Below are 21,408 nucleotides of genomic sequence, written 5' to 3'. Positions count from 1 at the left end.
AAACATCTCGAACTGGACCAGGACTCATTCTGCGCCCCCAACCCACCCCTTTTCTGAACTTCCCAATCTCTGTCTTCCAGTCACCAGGTTCCAGCCTTGGTGGCATCCTCCACTCTTCATTGTCCCAAACACCCAAATGGTTGACAAATCTTGCCCTTGCTACCTCAATGGTATCTCTCGAATCTTATCCCCTTTTCTCCACTCACAGTCACACCCTAGTTCCAAGCCTGTCTCCTCTGGTCCATTACAACAACTTCCTAAGAGCTGGCTGTTCTTGGCGGTGAGAGAGGGGATATTAGCTCAAGTAGTTCCCAGGGGGGTGTAGTGGGTAGAGTCCCAGATCTGGAATTGGCCAGAGGCAGATTCAAATTCTAGCTCTCCTTCCTTTCATAGCCAAACTCAAAAAAACTTGCTCTATCTGGGCCTCCATTTCCCTCCTTTCCTTAAATTTCAAGCCCCTGTAAACTTTCTGCTGACCAGTGATCTAGTCATTGCCAAATACAACGACCTTTTCTCAGACCTAACTTTTCTTGACTTCTCTGTAGCATTTAACACGGGATTCTTTTTTCCTCCTGGGTTTTTGTGACTGTACACTCTCCAAGTGTATGTTATCTTCATCATCATCAAATTAATAAAAGCTTGCATTTACATGCCACATTCTATGCTAAGTGCTTTACAAATCCCCATGTTACAGTTAAGGAAATTGAAGCCAATGGGTTAAGTGACTTGCCCAGGGTCACACAGCTAGCACCAGATTTGAGGTCAGATTTGAACTCAGGTCTTCCTGACTCCAAACCTGGCACTCTATGCATTGGACCACTTGTCTCCTAGCCTCCCTAGGTTATCTGTGTGGCTCTTCCTAAGTCACCTTTGCTGGATTACCATATATCATCCCAAATATAAGGGTGTACCCAAGGTACTATACTAAGCCTTCTGCCTACATTCTATCCATTGGTTACCTCCTCAGCTTCCATGGGTCCAACAGTCACCTCTATGCATATTAAGTCCCAGACCTATCCACCTCGTTCTTATGCCTCAGACACACAAACAACTGCCTACTAGATATGTCTACCTGGATCTCCTGTAAACATCTCAAACTCAACATGTAACGCCAAACTTTCCTCTACACTCTCAGCACCTCCTAACTTCCTTCCCTATTTCAGGTGAGGGCACCACCCCCTAGAAGTCATCCAGCTCCTCCCTGACCCTCAATCCTCATACAACCAGTTGCCAAATCTTGTTCTTCCTACATCTCCAACATCTCTCCCAAGCATCTCCTACCCTCCACCAACCAAGCAATCAGGCAGTCAACATTTATTAAGCACCTACTCTAGACTAAACACAGGCCCTTGGTCCCTGGACTATCAGAACAGCCTCCTAACTGGCCCTTGTCCCAATCAATTCTCCACAAGCTTCTGAAAGGATATCCCTAGAGCACATGCCTCCCCTCTTTCTTCTTACTCAAGTTTTACTGGTTCTATCCTAACTCTGGCATAAAATAAAACTTCTGTTTGGAAATTTAAAGCCTTTTACAATCTAGTTCCAGCCCACTTCCTTCCCATATACTTGTACAGGTCCCACCTAATAACTACAATAGACTTATCCCATCTCTTCCACTTCTTAGAATCCAATGATTCCTTCAAAACATTCTTATGGGGCCATCTCCTATTCTCTCTCTGTCTGTCTGTCTCTCTCCTTACTCTACAGCTTTTGTATTTACTTCTCTGGGTATACACTATCTCTGTCCACTTCACTCCCAACCCCTAACCCCATCCTCCACCCCCTACTGCCCCAATAAAATATAAACTCTTTGAAGGCAGGGACTTTGATCTTTGTATATCTAGCACAATGCCTTCCACATAGAAGACATGTCATAAATGTTCCTCAAATAATCTTTATCACAAAAAGGGAGATAAGAATCCATCTTAACATAAATATTCAGAGACACCCTATTTGTATTAGCAAAAAATTGGAAGAAATGTTGAAGAGGGAGAAAGGGAGGGAGAGAAGGAGGAATTGCAGACAGATCTGGTATGGAATAGAACCAAAGCTTTTTTCTTATCTGTTTCACCTGTTTGCTTTATTAGATTGTGGGTCTTAAATAAGATTTTCCTCCTTATTTCGTATGTCTAATTTTTTTCTATGACTGGTTATTAAGATTAGAAAGTTTCCAGACAGGGCCACAGAGTAGAGCAATTAATTCTTCAAGGGCTACAGAAACTTAAGTATTATTTCTACAGTAGGTCAAGAAGAAAACATTAAATAATCATTTGGTGCTATTAAAGTAGGTAGGGAATAGTATAATACGTTCTAGAAAGTCTGCTATTCAAATGGTTAACCTCACACAAATTTCAAGTGCCTCACAGTGGTCTCCTCATAGCTGCCTTACTACTTCCTCAATTCTCCCATTCCTGTTTTCTAGTTCTCAAATCATGATCAAATCAAGTTCCTAGAAAGGCTATGTTACTACAATGTCATTTGGCTCCCTGTAACTTTCGAAGTCAAAATTCCCCTCCTGGGACACCACTCCATTATTAGAAAATAAGCTCCCTGAGGGTAGAGATTCTTTACTTTTGTATTTGTGACTTCACTGCCTGACACACAGTAATCACTTAATATAGGATTTTTCATTCATTCATTCATTATTTTTTTTAAATCCTTATCTTCCACCTTAGAATCAATACTGTGTATTGGTTCCAAGGCAGAAGAGTGGTAAGGACTAGGCAATGGGGGTTAAGTGACTTGTCCAGGGTCACACAGCTGGGAAGTTTCTGAGGCCAGATTTGAACCCAGGACCTACCATCTCTAGGCTTGGCTCTCCATCCACTGAGTTACCCAGCTGCCCCCTTCATTCATTCATTCATTCATTCATTCTTAAAGGAATAAGCTTGTAACTATCCAGGACATTAACTCCCAAGAGTTCAGGCTGATAGAGGTTTTGCTATCTACTCTAAATAGAAAATGGTCAACTGTAAAGAGGGGAACAGAAATAAAATCGTGTTGTTAAAAAAGCAGGAAGTTCCTAGAGGACTTTTCTGGACAGAATCACATCTTCAAAAGGCTGTCTGAATAGTACCAGGAGAATAGGCTTGGAGAAGAACGCCATTTTGTGGACCCTTTAGCTTATTTAAAATGGCCTCCAAACAGAGGAGGAAATGACATACACTCCTCTCTGTTGGAAACAAGAAGCCACCTTCCAAACGAGAGAGACAGTGAAAACACCTAGAAACATACCGGTTGAATCCTTCTCTCCTTGATTCTCCCAAAGCCCATATACAATTTCCTTCTGTTAAGCTATGAATACAGTTTAAGGATTCCCAGTATCATTTAAAGACAATGTATAAATGATGGGTCACTTTGCAGGAGAGCCTGTTAAACTTCATTTCTTTAAAAATATCCCATCGTAAAGCTTTTACTATACCAATAATAACATAAAAGAGAAACATTCCAACTTCAAAGATGTCTCTACCTCTTGAGTTAGTCTTTCAGGAAAAAGTCATGAGCAAAAGAAAATCTAATTTACACTGTAAATGGTGTATATCCTTGCCTACACAAATGAGCACTTATGTACCTTTCCCAGCAACACATTTCCCAAGGTCGTTAAGGATCTCTCTCCGTTCCTTCACACTGGCTGTAGTCACCTTTACAGCAAAACGCTTCAGCGTCTCGGAAACCTGTAAAAGCCACCCACAGACACACAAAAAGGGAACATCTGTTAATATATTTATTTGTATATGAAACCAACAAGAAAGCAGGACACATCAAATCTGGCCTCAGACACTTCCCAGCTGTGTGACCCTGGGCAAGTCACTTGACCCCCATTGCCTAGTCCTTACCACTCTTCTGCCTTGGAGCCAATCCACAGTATTGACTCCAAGATGAAAAGTAAGGGTTTAAAAAAAAAAGCAGGACACAAAGTAAAGAGACCAAAGGAAGTGAAAGAATCTCTAGGCCAGAGCAGCTGGGTAGTATAGTGGATAGAGAAAGCACCAGGACTGCAGTTGGGAGGACTTGGGTTCAAATTTGCCCTCAAACACTTCCTAGCTGTCTGGACAAGTCACTTAACCTCAATTGCCTAGCCCTTGCCACTCTTCTGTCTTAGAACTGATACTAAGGCAAAAGGCAAGTTGTTTTTTTGTTGTTGTTTTTTTAAAGAAGAATCAATTGGTCAGTAGGCCTAGAAAAAAGTTTAAAAAAAGGCCTCAGGAAAAAAAAATAACACCCTTTCAGTAGTGAGGGCCTGTACCTTCAGCACCTGCATTAATGAAACCAAACCTGCCTAGAAGCAACCAAAGCTGATCATCGCTTCTGTTCAGCCTGTTTCAGCCAATGTTCATTAGGCAGAGAGCCACAAGAAAGGAAACAGAAGAGATATTTCAGGAAGCCTAACCCTAATCAATATTTGGTAAAACCAAAGGTTGGCAATTTAAAGAGGGACATGGGGGTAACAGAATGGAAACCACTGTCTTCTCTTGCTCACTCATAACCTTTTTTAACCTATATATCATCTATCTACACACTCAGACAATTCAATGTTATATTTATTCTTCTTTCCATAGTAGTAGTAGAAGTCTCTCAGTAACTGAGGATGATGATTGTCTTTGTGCGTTTTCATCTGTGATGTAGATGAGTGTGCACAAAGACACTTGTGCGTGAAGGAGATTTAAGTGGAAAAGTCGGTGCACAGAGACAGTCCCACTCTCTCGGCGTTGGAAGCCTGGGTCCAGTGGCACGAAAGATCGTTACACCTGGAGACTTCCTCAGCTGCATTGGATGGCCGGGTTGTCTTTTGTGCTCCAACACTTCTAAGCCAAAAGGTAAGGGTCTTTTAAAAAAAAACAATACTTTTCCTAGCTGTGTGGCCCTGGGCACATCCCTTAACCCCCATTAGCTCATCCCTTATTGCTCTTCTGTCTTGGAACCAATACACAGCATTAATTCTAAGATGGAAAGTAAGGGTTTAAAAAAAATTTTTTAATGCTTTTCTTAGATGTGTGAGTTAAACTCCCAATACCATCCACCTTCTCCACTCTTGCCAATAAAAGGGATCTTTAATATTTCTTGGGGAGCCCATCCCAGCTCCCCCAAAAAAGGAAATTAAGATGTCTCCATAACTCAGAATGAAACTCAAGAGGAGCCCCAGGGACACTTTTGAATAGTCTCAGTGGTTTCAGTGCTCCCTAAGAGATTCTAACTACCCATAAGGTCTGATGTTACAAGTCAACAGGATGCTTGTACTTTGAAAACCCTCAAAAGACCCTCTAAAAATAGCATTTTAGAAAGACTTCCAATGAGATAACATTAATTAAAAACTGCCCATAAAGTCTGCTGTGAGTTGGTCCACAATCTCGGGAATTACTTGCAAAAGTAGCATCCAATCACATAATTAGACTTAAAAGAGCTCTTGGAGGTGACTTTGTCCAAAGGCTCCTTTTACAAATGAGAGTTTGTGGGCAGACCACCAACCCCTCCCAAACCCCATTGTCTTTTCCACATATGAGGATGCTGGAGACAACTAAAGACCAAGGAGTTCTTTTCTGCATAATCGGCTTCTCTTATTTCAATCTCTTTCCTTTCTTTAAATATAAAATTGGAATGTTCCATGTTTCTTTCCTTCTCTTCCCCATATAATATAATCCCAGCCCCTGACAAAGCTGGGCCCTCCAGAGAGCTGCTCCCGGACTGGAGAGGACCTTAGGTGGCTCAGCAGACCCCAACAAGTCTGAACAAGAGAGGAGACCTGCTGGAGTCTACAAGGATTTTCCAGGGAGAATTCATATTGGAACCTTTCTTTTCATTTGAATTTCCTCCCCACCACCCTTAGGTTACTTCAGGCTAACTGTTCCTAAACTGTGAATTTTGTTACCGAACACAAAGGTTCTTGGGAACTTATTTCATTTTTAGAACCCCTCCCAAAGTCACATTACCTATAAAGTTCCAATCTATCCTATGCGCAGACAGAAATACAGTTTGGCTCCCAACTAGAATCTGGTGGTCTTGGGCCCCTTCTCTTCTGATGAGGAAAACTGATAGCAACTTGGGAGAAATAGTTTTCCATAAGAGTGGACGGACCAGGGACATCTTTGGAGAACAGAGGAATGTTATAAAGCACTTTTTCTGATTTAAAGTCAGAAGATACACGTTTCATTCCTAGCTCTGAGTACATGTGCTCAGCCATGAGGAGTGACTTCATACCTCTTGGCCTCATTTTCCTGCTCTAGTAAAATCCCCAGTCTCATGATCCCCCAAAACTAGCCCAGATAATAGAGCTGTTTTACTGAGGTTCTAATAGTCTGGTGACTAGGAACTCCTAGGAGGGGATTTAGACATTAGTGGAGGAAGGGGAACAGAGAATGAATGGCTCAGTCGAGAGCAGAGCCCACCAGGGAGGGGAGAAACAGCAGTGCCCTGGAAAGGAATTCAGAAGTGGGGGTGAGGGGCTTGAGGAGGCTGGGTTGGCTGAGAGCCAAGGACCAGGCATTGATGAGGAGAGGGGCATGAGAAAGAGAGCTGGTGGAGGGGGAAGCAGAGAAGAAATGCAAGAGAAAAGGGAAACTGAGCCAGGAGGAGAGGGACAGGAGATGAATGGGTCAGAGAGACAGAAAAGAGTCGAAGGCAGACAGAGAGAGATGGAGAGAGAGACAGAGAGGCACAAAGACGGAGACGGAGACAAGGAGAAACAGAGATAGACACAGCAAGACAGAAAAAAAGAAAGTGACAGAGAGGAAAAGTGACAGAAAAGAAGAGAAACAGATGAAGTGATAAGAGAATAGTGTCAGAGGAGAGAGAAGAGACGAAGAAAAGAGTGAGACAGAAAGAAGAGATGGAGACGGAGAGAAAAAGAAGTCAGATGGAGAGGAAGAGACAGAAGAAAGGAAGAGAAAGAAAAGAGGGCGAGAGAAAAAACGAGACACAGAAAAAAGAGAGAGAGAAGAGACAGTGAGCGACAGAGAGGAAGACAAAGTGACGGAGAAGAGAGAAGAGACAGACTGAGCACAGCCGGCAGGGAGCCGGGGCAGCCGCTGTCAAAGCTCGGCGGGAGCCGCCAGTAGTCCGCGCCAGCCTTGGTTTCTCCGCCCCCGGCCGGGTCTCTCACTCTTTCCCCATCTCCGTTTCCTCCTCTAGGGGTCTCCGTCACAGCCTCCCCCCTCCACCTTCCATTTCTGTCTCTCGGTATCTCTCCACTCTCGGTCTCTCGAGGTCTCAGGGTGTCTCTCCCATACGGAGGCTCCGCCTCCCGCGGCCCACGGCCCGGGCCGGGCAGACGGAGGAGCGAACACCGCAGCGCCTGGGGTCTGGCCAGCGGGGGCTCGCCCGGAGCCAGAGCCACCGCCCCCCCGCGCCTCGCTCGGCCCCGCGGCCGCCAGCCTCACCTGCGTGTCCGCCGCCATCCTGCCGGCTCTGACCCCGGAACCGGTTCCGGCTCACATCCGGGTCACTAAAGAGCGGCCGCCGCCGCCGCTGCCGCCGCCGCCGCCGCCGCTACCGCCACCGCCGCTGCCAACCCCCCGACCCAGCCCCGTCAGGCCCCTGAAGGCGGGGCCAATCACCATGGAGACGACAGAGCCCTACCCGGGCTGGAGGTAGCGAGCTCTGCTCGGCAGCCCCGCCGACACCCAGGAGTTCTTAGCCCTGAGTCTGCCCCCTGCTGCGTTGGCAGGGGGCGGGGCCAAATCGTCCAGGTGATTATGCTCCTGTGAAGATTTCTCGGGAATGAGAGCTTCCCTACCTCTGGAGCACTTTAGGATCGTTTTAATTGTTGGGAAATATCACAAAGCCCAGATCCTGTAAAGCAGTTTGCAAACCTCAAAGTGCAGTAGAAAGATCTGCGGCAGGACGGGGCGTACACTTCTTAGCCCACGTCCGTGCCTTTGCACAACACATACACACATTTTATTATATGCCGGGCACCGAGCTAAGCGCTGGGGAAATCAAACGACAGTCCCTGCCCTGTGGGAGCTTACAATCTTCTGAGACAGCGTGCAAACGATTATGTACAAACAAGCTATTTACTGCATACGAAGGAAAGCATGAACCGAGGGAAGTCCCGAGCACCCCGAGGGGTGGGGAAAGCTTCTGGTAGAAGGCGGGATTTTAGTTGGGACTGAAAGGAATTTGGGGAGGTAATAGGAGCTGAAGAGGAAGAACGCTCCAGGCACGGGCGGGAACAGCCAGAGAGGAGCAGCTGAATGGAGGAGGGTCTGCTTCGTGAAACACCACGTTCTCCCTAGTTTCCCTCTGCTCAAGCGTTAGACCCTCCTGGTCTCTTGTGAACATTTATGTGTGTACCTGTCGTCTTTCCTAATAAGGAGTTTTACTTTATTTTAAAACTCTTGTCTTCTCAGAATCAAGTCTAAGGCAGAAGGGCAGAAGAGTAAGGGCTGGGCGATCAGTCAGGTGACTTGCCTAGGGTCACACAGCTAGGAAGTGTCAGAAATCAAATTTGAACCGAGGTCCTCCCAATTCCAAGACTGACTCTCTATTCAATACGCTACCTAGTAAGGGTTTTAGAGGACATAAAAGGATTCCGTCTCCACCAACTCCAGCACTGTGTATTATACCTCACATCCCTTAGCCCCAGAAAGGCACATTAACTCCCCAAAGAGATTTTTTTTTCATTTCCATGTTACGACACACCTTTCTCATAACCCTGTAAAATGGCTCATGTATCATTACCATGTTATGAAGAAACTGACTCAAGAGGGCCAGGATCACCCAGCTGTTGTATAGAGCCTGGGACTCCAGACTCCCAACTCTAATTAGTGGTCCTTCCACTACATGCTACAACCCCTTTGAGGGGTTTGTCCCGACTTCCTGTTCGGAGGCTCAAAAGCTTTTTTCAGTGTTAATTATTAAATGGTTGTTGACCATTCACACCGAAGAACACCAAAATGACATCCCTGGTGATAGCTTTCAACTCTCAAGTAATTTGGATTGAAATGAGGCAGTTGTATAAAATCATCCTCATTTTTCTAGCCATCCAAGTCCAATGGCAAGCTCAACATCAAGCCTGGAGACAGTCTTGAATGCAATGAATGACTGGTTTTTTGGTGTCTGACCAATGCCCTTTGCTTCCAAGACCTTCAAGCCCTCAGAACAAATTGTTCTCATTTGCCTCTTCCCTGGGGGAAACCTTCCTGTGCTTGAGGTAGACACCCCCCTAACTCATTTATTTTTTTGTGGCCCATTGGTTAACCTCAACCTGGTTTAACCTGTTTGCTGAGCTGGTTTTTACCAATGTATGGCCACTAAATACAACTGCTTGGAGCCCCAGCTGAGAGCTGGGTGACAGGTGGACATCAAAGGAGGATGAGCAGCCCCGAGAAGGGCATTCCCGCTTTATAGGTTTCGAAGTTTATATATTTATACATTTTGAGGTTAAAAATCTAAACATAGGCACTGGAGGTAGAGATAAATGAGCACTTTTATTTCTTTGTTTCACAAATAAACCACTTGAAATAGTTGTTTCTTGGGCTAATCAAACAGACCAAATCCCATATCTTCATCAGACTCCTCCGACTCTTCCTTGGCTTCCACCTTGGCTGGGGCAGCAGCAGCAGGGGCAGCAGCAGCTGGAGCCGCTGCAGCAGGGGCAGCCACTGCAAATGCTGAAGGGTCAGCCAGGAAGGCCTTAACCTGAAAAGCAGGGAGAGAAGACAAGTTAGCAGGGCACACCTCTCCTGCCAACCAACTCTGCAGGGCAATAGGCACACTCAAGTGTCTAAAGCCACTGGGACTAGATCAATACGGGCAGGGGGAGGGGGGTGTCCCAAATCTCCTGGGCAGAATATAATACAGGCACCTACAACTTTGTCCTGGTAACGTGGCTACCAGATTTAAAGGCTGTGGATTACCAACACGCCCTAGGAATGAGTCTTATGACTGACTGCACAGCTGGACCCGTGAGGAGCACACATCCAGGAGTGTGTCCCCATGGTGGGAACACAGAGGATACATACAGAGTATATTGGGAGGAGCAGCACTAGCAGCTGCAGAGACCAGGAAGAGCTTCCTGAAGGTGGCATAGGGCCAAAGTCTCATCCAGACACAGTAGATAGACTGCTGAATAACAGCAAGCAGGCCAGCAGACATAATATGGAAGGGGCTTAGTTGAAGATGGCCTAAAAAGTGGTTCATATTTGATCCTCGAAACAATAATGCCACTGAACTTGGGGGCTGCCATTCTAGAGGTTAGGTTTGAATGGGGAAAAACTTGAGGCAAGGAAATCAAGGAGGCTAATTTAGGAGTTCAAGCAATGACCTAGTGTATATTCGGACTATAGTTTGTAATTTTAAAAATACTGTGATAATCAAATAAAATGTTCTATGCAGAAGTATACTTTCTCAAGGAAACAAAGTTCTATTAATTACCACCCTTCAAGAGCCTGTGCCCTGTCATCCAAGATAGGCTTAAGCCAACACGTAAGTCCCATTATGGTCCTAGCTAAATCTACCTTTTCAGCAAGTGGGAAGGTATAGTCAGTCTCCACAGCTACAGCCAAGACCCGCTTGTACCCATTGATGATAGAGTGGGGTACTGATGCAACAGTGGGGTAACCAATCTGCAGACAGACACTGGCAACATTGCGAACACCCTGTGGACAAAGAAGAGTCAATGACATGATGGCAAACCTGCCCTAGATGTGCCCCTACATTTTCTGAAATCCAATTTGATCATCAGCCAGAAGCTACCTCTCTAGACACATTCCAGATCCAAGGGCCAACCACCTCCAGATCAGCACATTTCCCCTCATGGGCCTCAGGTTAAGAAATGCTATTAGTGCCCCCTTTGAATTATATTCTTGCTTCATCATTAGCTTCCAACTCCTTGTGAGAACCAGACCCGGCTGATGTCTGCTGAGGGAGCACACATCCACACAGGCACCCACCTCTAAGAAACGAAGGTGCAGAGTCTCCTCGGTGATGTCCAACACTTCAGGGTTGTAGATGCTGCCATTGTCAAACACCTGCTGAATGATGAGCCCAAAGGAGAATGGGGAGATGTTCAGCATGTTCAACAGGGTGGCCTCGCTGGCACCCACCTTGTCTCCGGTCTTAATCAGTTGCACATCACTCTGAAAAAAAAACAAAGAAAAGTTAGCCTCCAGGCCGAAAGCCCACGGAGACCACCTGGATGGGGGGGAGGGGGGGTTTTGAGAGCCCACCCCAATAACGTAAGCACTACAAGCATTTATCATGGTCCATCTTTTTAGGGCCCTGGGAGCTTCTAGGAAGCATTCAAAGGGGACTCACACAACTACACTCACCAAGATTTCAATGGTGCCCCTGGAAATCTTGGTGGTGATACCCAGAGCCTGGAAGAAGGAAGTCTTCTCAGGACCCAGACCAGTGTTCTGGGCTGGCACAGTGACATCACATGGGGCGATGGCACCGGCACGAGCAGCAGCTGGCACCTACAAAAAGAAGAGAGAATAGGTGAGATTTGCTGTTCTTTTAGCCAGAATGAACTGACAATTTCTATGGCCCTGATGTAGGCATCCTGTCATGCAGCTCTCTCATATACCTTATTGGCCAGAAGCATATCCCTAATCTCAGTCAGGTCTTCCTTGGTGAACACAAAGCCCACATTCCCACGGATATGAGGCAAGAGTCTGCAAAAAAGGGGCACAAGTTAGCTCCTCTGCCAGATAGCATCACCCTCCCAAAGCAAGAAACAAAGGGAAGAGAGTGCTTCCCCAAGGCACTGTGCATACTTCTCCAGAGCAGGGTTGTTCTCCAGATGCCCACGAATAGCCTTACGCATCATGGTGTTTTTTCCCATCAAAACTACAGCCTTGCCGCGGAGGGACATGCGGATCTGCTGCATCTGCTTGGAGCCCACATTGTCTGCTCCCACAATGAAGCATTTTGGATAATCATCCAGAAGTTGCTACAAAACAAGGTTCAGAAATAATCTTATTATTAGAAGAAGACAAGATACACAGAAAACCCAAATTACAGGCTTTCTGGAAGGTCACTTAAGTCTTTCAGTTTACAGAGGAAAGAGATTAAGGTGGGTTCAAGAATTTGTCCATCACAAGGTATTAAGTAGCAGCAAAAGGGGAACTTGAATTTAGATCCTCTTAATCACATATCTGGGCTCTTTCCACTATAGTCTTTTCTAGTAATTCTTATTATCTACAACACACAAGGCTACCCAATGGAAAAGCCCTGGGACCTAAAATGCTGTCAAAAGGTCTTGTCCACTCCACTCACTGCAAAAGCTAGGTGCTCAGGGGGCACCTAGGTGGATCAGTGGATTGAGAGCCAGGCCTAGAGACGGGTCCTGGGTTCAAATCTGACCTCAGACACCTCCCAGCTGTGTGACCCTGGGCAAATCACTTGACCCTCATTGCCTAGCCCTTACCACTCTTCTGCCTTAGAACCAATACACAGTATTGACTCCAAGAAGGAAGGGGAGGGTTTAAAAAAAAAACAAGCTAATGGGTCAGAGTGGTTAAATAGCTTACTGGATGGAGCCAAGTCTGGAGACAAGGAATTCTAGTTGTGTGACTCTGGGCAAGTCACTTTAACCCCAACTGTCTAACCCTTCCAGCTCTTCATCCTTGGAAATGATACTTGCTATCAATTTTAAGACAGATGGTAAAATTAAAAAACAAAACAAAAACAAAAAAGCAAATGGAATAAAAGAACACACATTCAGCCCAGGGAACTATTTCCATTCAAAGCATCTGTGAGGACCACATAAGGAAAGATAATTATCAACAATCAACATTGTCAAGACATAAAAGCTCCCATTAAGTGATTTTTAGAATCAGAAAAGTTAAGAATGTTTTAAAAACAGGACAGATTATAAGTTTTCTTGTGGGCAAAACACTAAATGAACACGTTAAACACTTAATTTAAGTGCCAGAGACCTGAGCACCATAAGCATGTCAAGAGTCCTAGAGACTGGATGAATTCCTATCATTGCTTCCATGGCATTTATACTGGAGCAGGGCACACAGACATCTATCAGAACAATGTGCTTATACCACATACAGCAATTTATTATTATTTCAGACAAACCCGAAAGACACAAACATATTACTACAAACATCTTCCACAAAGTCAAATGGGTATTATGAATGTTTACTCGTGAATCAGGTTACTTACAATCCACCTAACTTTGTGGAAGATATTTGTTTGTTGGTCCTGTTATGGTGGGATTATAAGTGGGGAAAGACAAGAGGGATTTGCTTAGTACAGTTCCAAGGAAACAGAACTGGGACCAATGGATAGAAATTAGAGAGGGAGATTTCTACTTGAAATGAAGAAAAAATGCCTATACAAAAGTAGGTTTCTCATAATAAATTCTTCAAGGAGCAACTGAACATTAAAAAGGGCATTCCTGCTTCAAATTCAGATAGAACTGGACATCTTCAGTTCCTTCCAAGTTCTAATTCTTTTACAATTGACGGAAGAGGAAACATGAACATCATGAGCAAGGATTTCTTTCTCTCCTCTAAGAGCATACAACTGGACAGCTCACTTCCATATGTTAACTTCAAGTTTACAAGTTAACAGGCTTTTCCTTCATTGATCAGGACACCCCAACTCCTTTTCCCTGGCAGACTCCTCTGGCTGGCATACTCCATCCCTCAAAAATCCCCTTAAAACTAACCTCAAATCCCACTTTCAGCAGAGGCCTTTTCTAGCATCCCCATCCTCCTTCCCGAGCCTTCACACAGATCTGGCCTTCCATTTGCAATCTTTTCTCATCATTTGCATTTTCTCTTCCTTTAAGTGCCTCAAGAAGGTAAGGACAAAGCTTTTGCCTTTCTTTGCACAGTGTCTGGAACATAGCAAACTTGTGAATGACTGACAGGTCAGCAGCCCTACTATCATATCCATGATCACAATCACTTCCAAGGATAAATACACTCTCCACTGAGCTCTGGTCTTCATTGTGTCACCTGATCCTCTCACAGCCAAGATGGGCAGAGACAATTTACACCCTCACTTAACAGGTAACTTAACAAGATCTGAGATCACTTCCTGAAAATTCTCAAACACCTTATAGAGCATTACTCATTCACCCACATTTCTGTCACATTACATCTACTAGAATGTAACCTCCTTAAGGGGAATATGCTGGGTTTTCTTTTTTTCCTTTTAATTTTGTTTTGGTATTTTATAAAATCATTGAATCATGACCAAAGTATTAAGTACCAAAAAAAAGGAAAAAAAACAAACCCAGGCCTGAATCCTGCTGGCTTTTTTGTTTTTTTCAAATCCTTACTTTTAAGTATCAGTTCCAAGGCAAAAAAAAAGATTGAGAGCTAGGCAATTTGAGGTTTAGTGGCTTGGCTAGTGTCACATAGCCAGTTAAGTGTCTGAGGCCATAGTTGAGCCCAGTTCCTCCAATTCCAGGCCTGGCACTCTATCCATTGTACCACCTAGCTACCCTGAATCCTCCTCTTCTGACATGTCAAAAATCCTTTAATTCGTTCAAATCAAGCTGAACCTGCACCTACATAGCCATACTTCCTCAAACACTAGAAGGTTCTTTCTGCTCAAATTAGTTAGAGAATAAGGACCAAAGGGGCAGTTCCTCACCATCAGACCAGGGGTCCAGAGCCAGCTCTGAGTATGAGGCAGAAGGAAGTACTAGCCTAGCCTGGAGTCAACCAGGATTTATTAAGGGCCAACAATATTCTAGGCACTAAGGATGCCAAGAAAAAAACTTTAATAATCCCTACCCTGAAGAATCTTACATACTAAGGAAAGAGAACACATACACCAATTAGGAAAACTCCAGGTCTGGGGATAAGGCATGAAGGAACAGTCCCTGGCCTAGTTTCTAAAATGGACAAGGGAAGGAGGCAACAAAAGATTCCCAGACAGTGTGATGGCATCTCTTTAAAGTCCCAAGGGGGTTGCAGGGTCCAACTTCTGACCCTAAGAAGTCACTTACGATGATCTTGAGGAAATAATTGGATTTCCAGGTAGCCCTGTCTTCCCTGGGCATCTCGAAGGTGCTTCAGGGATTGCCACGTGGGGTTTAAAGACGATGTCACTGTGGAGAGAGCAAGCAGGGGCCTGTCAACATCATACATTCTTCCTCAGACCCAGAGACCCTGACCCTTTACCCCCTACTACTGCCAGTCCCAATTCCTTACTCGACCTAAATTTTCTCAGAGGAAACTCCCAAAGTCCTGTTCAAAACCTCCCCATCCATCCAACCTCTTCAGGGTTCAAACACTAAAAATTTTAACTAAACTCTTGCGTTCTTTCTTAGATATCTTATGGCCTAAATCAGCATTAAGTATTGGTTCCGAGGCAGAACTATAGCAAGGGCTAGAGGAAAAAAAAATGAAGTGGCTCAAAGTCACACAGCTGAAAGTGTGATTCATACAGGCTTTTTAGATCCTTACCCTCTGTCTTGGAAGGGATAATGGTTCCAAGACAAAATACCAAAGGCTAAGGGATGAGGGGCAAGTGACTTGCCCAGGGTCACAAATAGAAGTATCTAAGGCCAAATGAAAAAATTTTATTTGAATGAACCAAGGCCTTTCCATCTCTAAGTCTACCTCTATCCACTGAGCCACGTAACTACCCCTAGAATATTCTTATTAGATCAGCTAGAGAGCTGGAAGGGATCTGGGAGCCACCGAGGTTAAGTTCCTTTTGCAGAGGAGCAAACACAGACCCACAGGGACCTCCAAGCCCTTCCCCTTACAAGAGGCTCAGTTCGGAGTGTCTTCTCCGCCTCCTCCCCGGTGCAGCCCGACAGAAACGCCCGGTGAGGGCTACGCGGGCCGGGCCGGCTCCGGGGCCTCCCCTCCTCCCGCCTCCCCTGCCCTCACACGCGGGCCCCATAATAAAGCCTCAGGAACTCCCCCAACGCGGGACTGGCCGAGCCGGCGGCGGGCCTCGGGAACCCTCAGCGCCGGGTAGAGGAAGGACAGAGGCCCGCACTCGCCGGACCGCGGCCCGTTCGCCGCGGCCCGTTCGCCCACGACCAGCCCTAAGACGCCATCAAACCCACCTCACACGAGGACGCCTGGGGAGAGAGCGGCCGCGCGACTCCGCTCGCTTTTTATACCATGCGCAGTAGCCAACCAGAGTCCGTGAACAGAGTTCACTCCTATTGGCGGATGTCGACGCCCATCAGGCGAGCAAGGGTGATCCTCGCCACCATTGGACAATCTGGCGAGCACTCGGTGGGCGGTGGTTCCGCCTCTTCGAGAAGAGGCTTCCCTGTCTTAGAAAAGGATGAGCAAAGATCGGCTCGCGCCCCCTGCTGGGCAGCCCCGTCGGCCTCCGAACACTTCTGTGAGCCTGCACACAAAAAAAAAACAAAACACTAGGCTGCCAGGAGCCTGTTATTAAGCACCTACTATAAGACAGGCGCTGCGAATGAGATCTAAAAGGTCTTCTTTAAGCTCTTGTTATGTCCATGAGATAAACAGCATAAAGTCACGCGGATAGAGCCTTCGTCTCAGAGGCGAGACCCGAGTTCATTTCCCCTCCCTTGACACACGCCTGCTGGGTAACTTTGGGCAAGGCAATCCATCAAATCAATTTCATGCATTAAACATTTATTAGGCCTTTTCCAGGCACTGTGCTAAGGGCTGGGGATGGAGAAAGAGGCAAAAGCCAGCCGCTGCCCTCAAGGAGCTCCCAGTCTAGCCGGGAAGCCAATGCAGGGAAAATGGGAAATCCTGAAGACAGGCACTAGAACTGGATGTTAATTGAGTCTTAGAGGAAGCCTGAGGTCAGTGGTGGGAGCATTCCAGGCATGGGGGCCAGCCAGAGAGGAGAGAGGGAGAAACAGAGGGAGCCACGAATAGGAAGATTAGAAAGGGAGGAGAGGGTAGATTAGGAAAGATTTGGGGCCAAACTGCACCTTTTTTTTAACTCTTACACTTCCTTCTTAGACTCAGTGCTGTGCAAGGCAGAAGAGAAGGCATCTAGTATTTGTTTCCAAAATCAAGAGGGAGCCAGGAACATTTATTAAACACTGACTGGGCTCAGCAGACAGGGATAAGGAAACGTAGCTGTCCTCAAGGAGCTTCCTTTCTTTTTTTAAACCCTTACCTTCCTTCCATCTTGGAGTCAGTAGGCAGAAGAGTGTTACTAAGCAATGGGGGTTACATGACTTGCCCAGGGTCACACAGCTGGAAAGTGTCTGAGGTCAGATTTGAACCTAGGACCTCCCATCTCTAGGCCTGGCTCTCAATTCACTGAGCTACCCAGATGCACCCCCATTCATTCATTCATTCATTCATTCTTTTTTTTTTAAATAATAAAACCCTTATCTTCCATCTTGGAATCAATGCTGTGTATTAGTTCCAAGGCAGAAGAGCAGTAAGGGCTAGGCAATGGGGGTTAAGTGACTTGCCCAGGGTCACACAGCTGGGAAGTGTCTAAGGTCAGATTTGAACCTAGGACCTGGCTCTCAATCTACTGTCCCCAGGAGCTTCCTTTCTAATGAGGGAAGAAGACACTGTAGAAGAGGGAATTTTAAAGGGGTGGAGGAGAGACTAGAGAATAGAAGAAAAAATAAGAGAAAAAGAAAAAATAGTAGAAAAGGGAAGCCCAGCCAGAAGAATGGAGATGTGCTTGGCTTGAACATTGTCCTTAAAATGGAGCTTCCCCAAGGGAAGAGGATTCTAAAACATTGGGAAATCATAGAGTCTGGGAGGTGGCAGGGTAGCCAGACAGAGAATGAAGTCAGTAAGAAACTTGGAGTCTAATGCAGACATTCATGGCTAGAAGGAGTTTGCTTAGCTAAGAGCCCCCTAGAGGAGTGACCTGACAGATCCCATCCCCATTCCCCAACCCCTTCAGATGAGCACAAAAAATAAATAAATAAAATAAAATATAATATAATAAAAATAGCCCCATCCCCTAAAAAGATCTAACATCAATCAAATCTGGCTTCAGACACTTTCTAGCTGGATCCCCCTGGGCAGGTCACTTGATCCCCATTGCCCAGCCTTTGCTGCTTTTCTGCCTTAGAATTGATTCTAAGACAAGAAGGGAAGGATTTTTTTTTAAGACTTGCCATTATAGGAAATGGACAAAGTATTGAAACAGATCATGACAATACAATTGAGAATGGATGGTATGGGAACAAGAGAGGAAATCAGGAGAGGCATCCTGGTAGGAGGTGACATCTGAGTTAAACCTTGAAGGAAGCTAAGGATTCTAGGTGGCCTGGGTGAGGAGGGAATACCCCTGGGCTGGGCAGTAGGGAGCCTCTGAAGTTTCTTGAGCAAGGGGGTGACATGGCTACACCCAAGCTCTTGGAAGATGATTTTGGTCACTACATAGAGGAATCTGGAGAAGGGAAATGGGAAGCATTCGATTTTGTTGTTCAGTCGTTGTCATGTCCAATGCTTTGTGGCTCTCTTGGCAAGGCAACTAGAGTGGTTCACCATTTTCTTCTCTAGATTCTTTGGTCAGACCATGAGAAGGCAAATGGCACAGGGCCTGAGGCCAAATTTGAATTCAGGTCTTCCCGGCTCCAGGTCCATGCTCCATCACCAGCAACCTGGAGAACTGCAGAGATCTGGACTAGGCTCTAGGAATTGGAGAGACTGGATGGAGGCTAGAAACATGGAGGCAGAATTTACAAGATTTGATAGTGACTGATTATGGAGATGAAAAGGGGTGTGAGCCCTGATGGGAGAAGGCAGACCAGTCTTTCCATTCAATGTCAAGCCTCTCCCCTTCACATCCCAGCTCCCACCTCTGCTTGAAGGTCTCTCTCCCTCCCATTCAGATGCCTAGAATCCCTAGGACCCCTCTGGGTTACACGCCAAACTCCAACTTGACACCCTTCCAGATTTTTCCAAGTTGGTGGGATCCCAGAGTTGGTGATCTCCCCCTTTCAATATTTATACATTTTTCTATAGATTTTGCATTAATTTCCTCATATACACATATGTTCTCTTTTGTCCAATAGAATATCAGCTTCTTAGAGCCAGGAACTATTTTTATCTTCATATTCATTCCCCCTTACCTAGCATACAGAAAGTGTTTAATGAATGTTTAACAACTAACTTTCCAAGCATTTTATTTCCCAACTTTTCTCTCACCCTCTCTCCCTTTCTTTCTCTTTCTCCTCTCCTTTTTTCTTTCCTTTTTCTCGCTTTTTTCTTCCTCTCATCCTTTCTCCCTCTATCCTATTATTTTCTCCCTCCTTTCTATCCTTTTTCCTTTCCTTTCTTTCTTCCTCCTTGCTCCCCTCTTTCCTCTTTCTTTCTCCCTCTTCCTTCTTTTCTCTCCTTCTTTCTTCCTTTCTTTTCCTCTTCTCTCTCCTTTTCTCCCTCTCTCACCTCTTTCCTTTTCTTTCTCCTTCTCCCTCCTCCTCTTTCTCTCCCTCTTCCCCTCCTTTCTCCTCTCTCCTCTCCATTTCTTTCTCCTCTTACCTTCTCATTCCTTTTCTTTCTTTCTCCCTCTCTTCTTTTACTCCTTTTCTCCCTTTCTCCTCTCCCTCCTTCTTTCTCCCTCTCACCTTCATTCCTTTTCTTTCTCCTTCTCCCTCCTTTCTCTCCCTTTCTTTCCTTTCTCTCGCCTCTCTCCTTTTTTCTTTCTCTTGCCTTTAGAACTGCCTATACATTGATCATTAACTGCTCTGATGAAGTATTTAATATATCAACCATACTTCCATGCCTAGTATGTTACACCCATCCTTTCTCCCTCTATCCTATTTTCTCCCTTTTTCTATCCCTCCTTTCTCTCCTCTTTCCTTTTCTTTCTCCCTTTCCTCCCCTCCCTCTCTTCCTTCTTTTTTTCTTTCCTTTTCTTTCTTCCTTTCTCTTTCTCCCTCTCTCCCTTTCTCATCTCTTTCCTTTTCTTTCTCTTTTCTTTCTTTCTCCCTCCTCTTTCTCTCTCCTGTCTCTCTCCCAGAGAGAGGAACTCCCCAGCCCCTAAGGGAGGCTAATAATAGACAGACACCCCTGGCCTCAGAATGTACTAGGATTAATTTGCTGCGGGGTGGCCGGTGGGGGGAAGCCAGCTCAGAACTTCCCCAGAGGCAGGAGGTCCTGACTCTCCAGCTTCTCATCTCATTCCTAACAGAGACAGGGCAGAGGAGGAAGAGGCAGTGTGGTGTGGGGGCCTGCTGAAGGAACCTGGGATATTTAGTCTGCAAAAGGAAAGCCAGAGGCTGCTGGCTGGTTCTAAGGAGCCGGTGGCCCTGGAGGAAGCAGGAGGAAGCTGGTAAAGGCGGGCTCCGGCTCCTCTTTCAGGTTGGACTTAACCCGCAGTGCAGAGGCCACTCTTGGCCAGGCACGTGCCCAAAGGGCAAATACAAGGTCATTTGAAGCAGCAGGAATGGGGGAGGCAGGGAGGCAACTCCTGAATTCTAAGAGGCAGAAGAGAATAAGGAAGGCCCAGAAGAGGTCCAGGAAGGGGGAGACCGTTTGGCTCATTTAACATCAGAAAACTTCCGTGGAAAATGATGCCATGTAATTGGGAAAATAAACTACTTTTGCCCCCAAGGGGTGCATGCCAGGCCCAGGGATGGCAGAGGGGGGAGGCCGGTGTGGGTGGGCTTCAGGAGGGCTCCCGCCCCAGCTCTGCATACCAGTGGGAGCCATTCGTTTTTGGTTAGAGCCCAGTTTTAGGAAGGTGATTTCACCTGCTGGGGGGACACCTTGAGTGGAGTCAGACCAAATAGGAGGCCACGAAGGCCAGGGCCAGGGTGAAGGGCTGGATGGGGTTAGGGGCAGATGGCTGGGAATGCCGCCATCCCACATCGCTGCCGGCGCCTCTCCTCTCGGTGGGTCTCTCTGGGCAAGTGACTCAAGCCAACATCTGCCCCTTTGCGACTTGCCTCTCAGTCCTTGAATTCCTCGTAGGGCCAAGCGCCCCTGCCCGCCCCATTCCTTCCTATATCGGTCATTGGCCATCCCCTCCTTCCCGAGTCTTCCATGAAGCCTTCTGCTTCCTCCTCTGGAAAAGTGGCAGGGCTGGGACAGCTGGGTAGCTCAGTAGGCAGAGAGCCAAGCCTAGAGATGGAGGTCCTGGGTTCAAATCTGGCCTGAGATGCTTCCTAGCAGGGTGACCCTGGGCCAGTCCCTTAACCTCCAGGGCCTCGTCCTGACTGCTCTTCTGCCTTGGAACGGATACCTAGGAACCGTTCTAAGGTGGAGGGAAGCGTTTATTTAAAGGAAAAGAAACATGGCGGAGCTGGCTGGCACAGCCCCCGGGCTCCGTCCAGGTTTAGTCCACGATCCTAGGTTGGCAGCTCCTTCAGTTAAACTCCGGGAAGGCTCAGAAACGTTTCTCGTCCCTGGGACTAGCACGGGGACAGGCGCCGAGTAGGCGCTTTACAGAAACGCGCCCAGAAGAGCCACTGAAGAGGGGGGCAGGTGGGGCCCCCGGCGGGCCTCTCTGAGCGCCGCCCAGCTGCCTGGGATCCTCCCCGGGACGCAGCCGACGGCCTCAGGG

General features: G+C 46.4%; 2 protein-coding genes across 2 annotated transcripts in view; both read right to left on the bottom strand.

The window, feature by feature from the left end:
• The window catches only part of GCN1 (GCN1 activator of EIF2AK4), a 71,037-nt gene extending 63,528 nt beyond the window's left edge, over positions 1-7,509 (bottom strand). The window contains exons 1-2 of the mRNA XM_001363430.5: positions 7,374-7,509; positions 3,572-3,674 (exon numbers count right to left, since the gene is read on the bottom strand). Of these exons, the coding sequence (XP_001363467.1) occupies positions 3,572-3,674; positions 7,374-7,391 (121 nt within the window). The 5' untranslated portion in view covers positions 7,392-7,509. The remainder of the gene's footprint in view (positions 1-3,571; positions 3,675-7,373) is intronic.
• Positions 7,510-9,406: 1,897 nt separating this feature from the next.
• On the bottom strand, positions 9,407-16,095 carry RPLP0 (ribosomal protein lateral stalk subunit P0). The gene is made up of 8 exons (XM_001363500.4): positions 15,992-16,095; positions 14,918-15,019; positions 11,715-11,890; positions 11,525-11,612; positions 11,268-11,414; positions 10,890-11,075; positions 10,455-10,595; positions 9,407-9,636 (listed from the first exon to the last, which is right to left on the bottom strand). The coding sequence occupies exons 2-8, from the start codon at positions 14,969-14,971 to the stop codon at positions 9,475-9,477; spliced, it is 954 nt and encodes a 317-aa protein (XP_001363537.1). The 5' UTR covers positions 14,972-15,019; positions 15,992-16,095; the 3' UTR covers positions 9,407-9,474.
• Between the last annotated feature and the right edge of the window lie 5,313 nt (positions 16,096-21,408).

This window comes from Monodelphis domestica, chromosome 3, assembly GCF_027887165.1.
Source record: "Monodelphis domestica isolate mMonDom1 chromosome 3, mMonDom1.pri, whole genome shotgun sequence".
NCBI lineage: Eukaryota > Metazoa > Chordata > Mammalia > Didelphimorphia > Didelphidae > Monodelphis > Monodelphis domestica.
The sequence above is the reverse complement of the archived record's forward strand: the minus strand, read 5'-3'. Positions and strand labels throughout refer to the sequence as shown.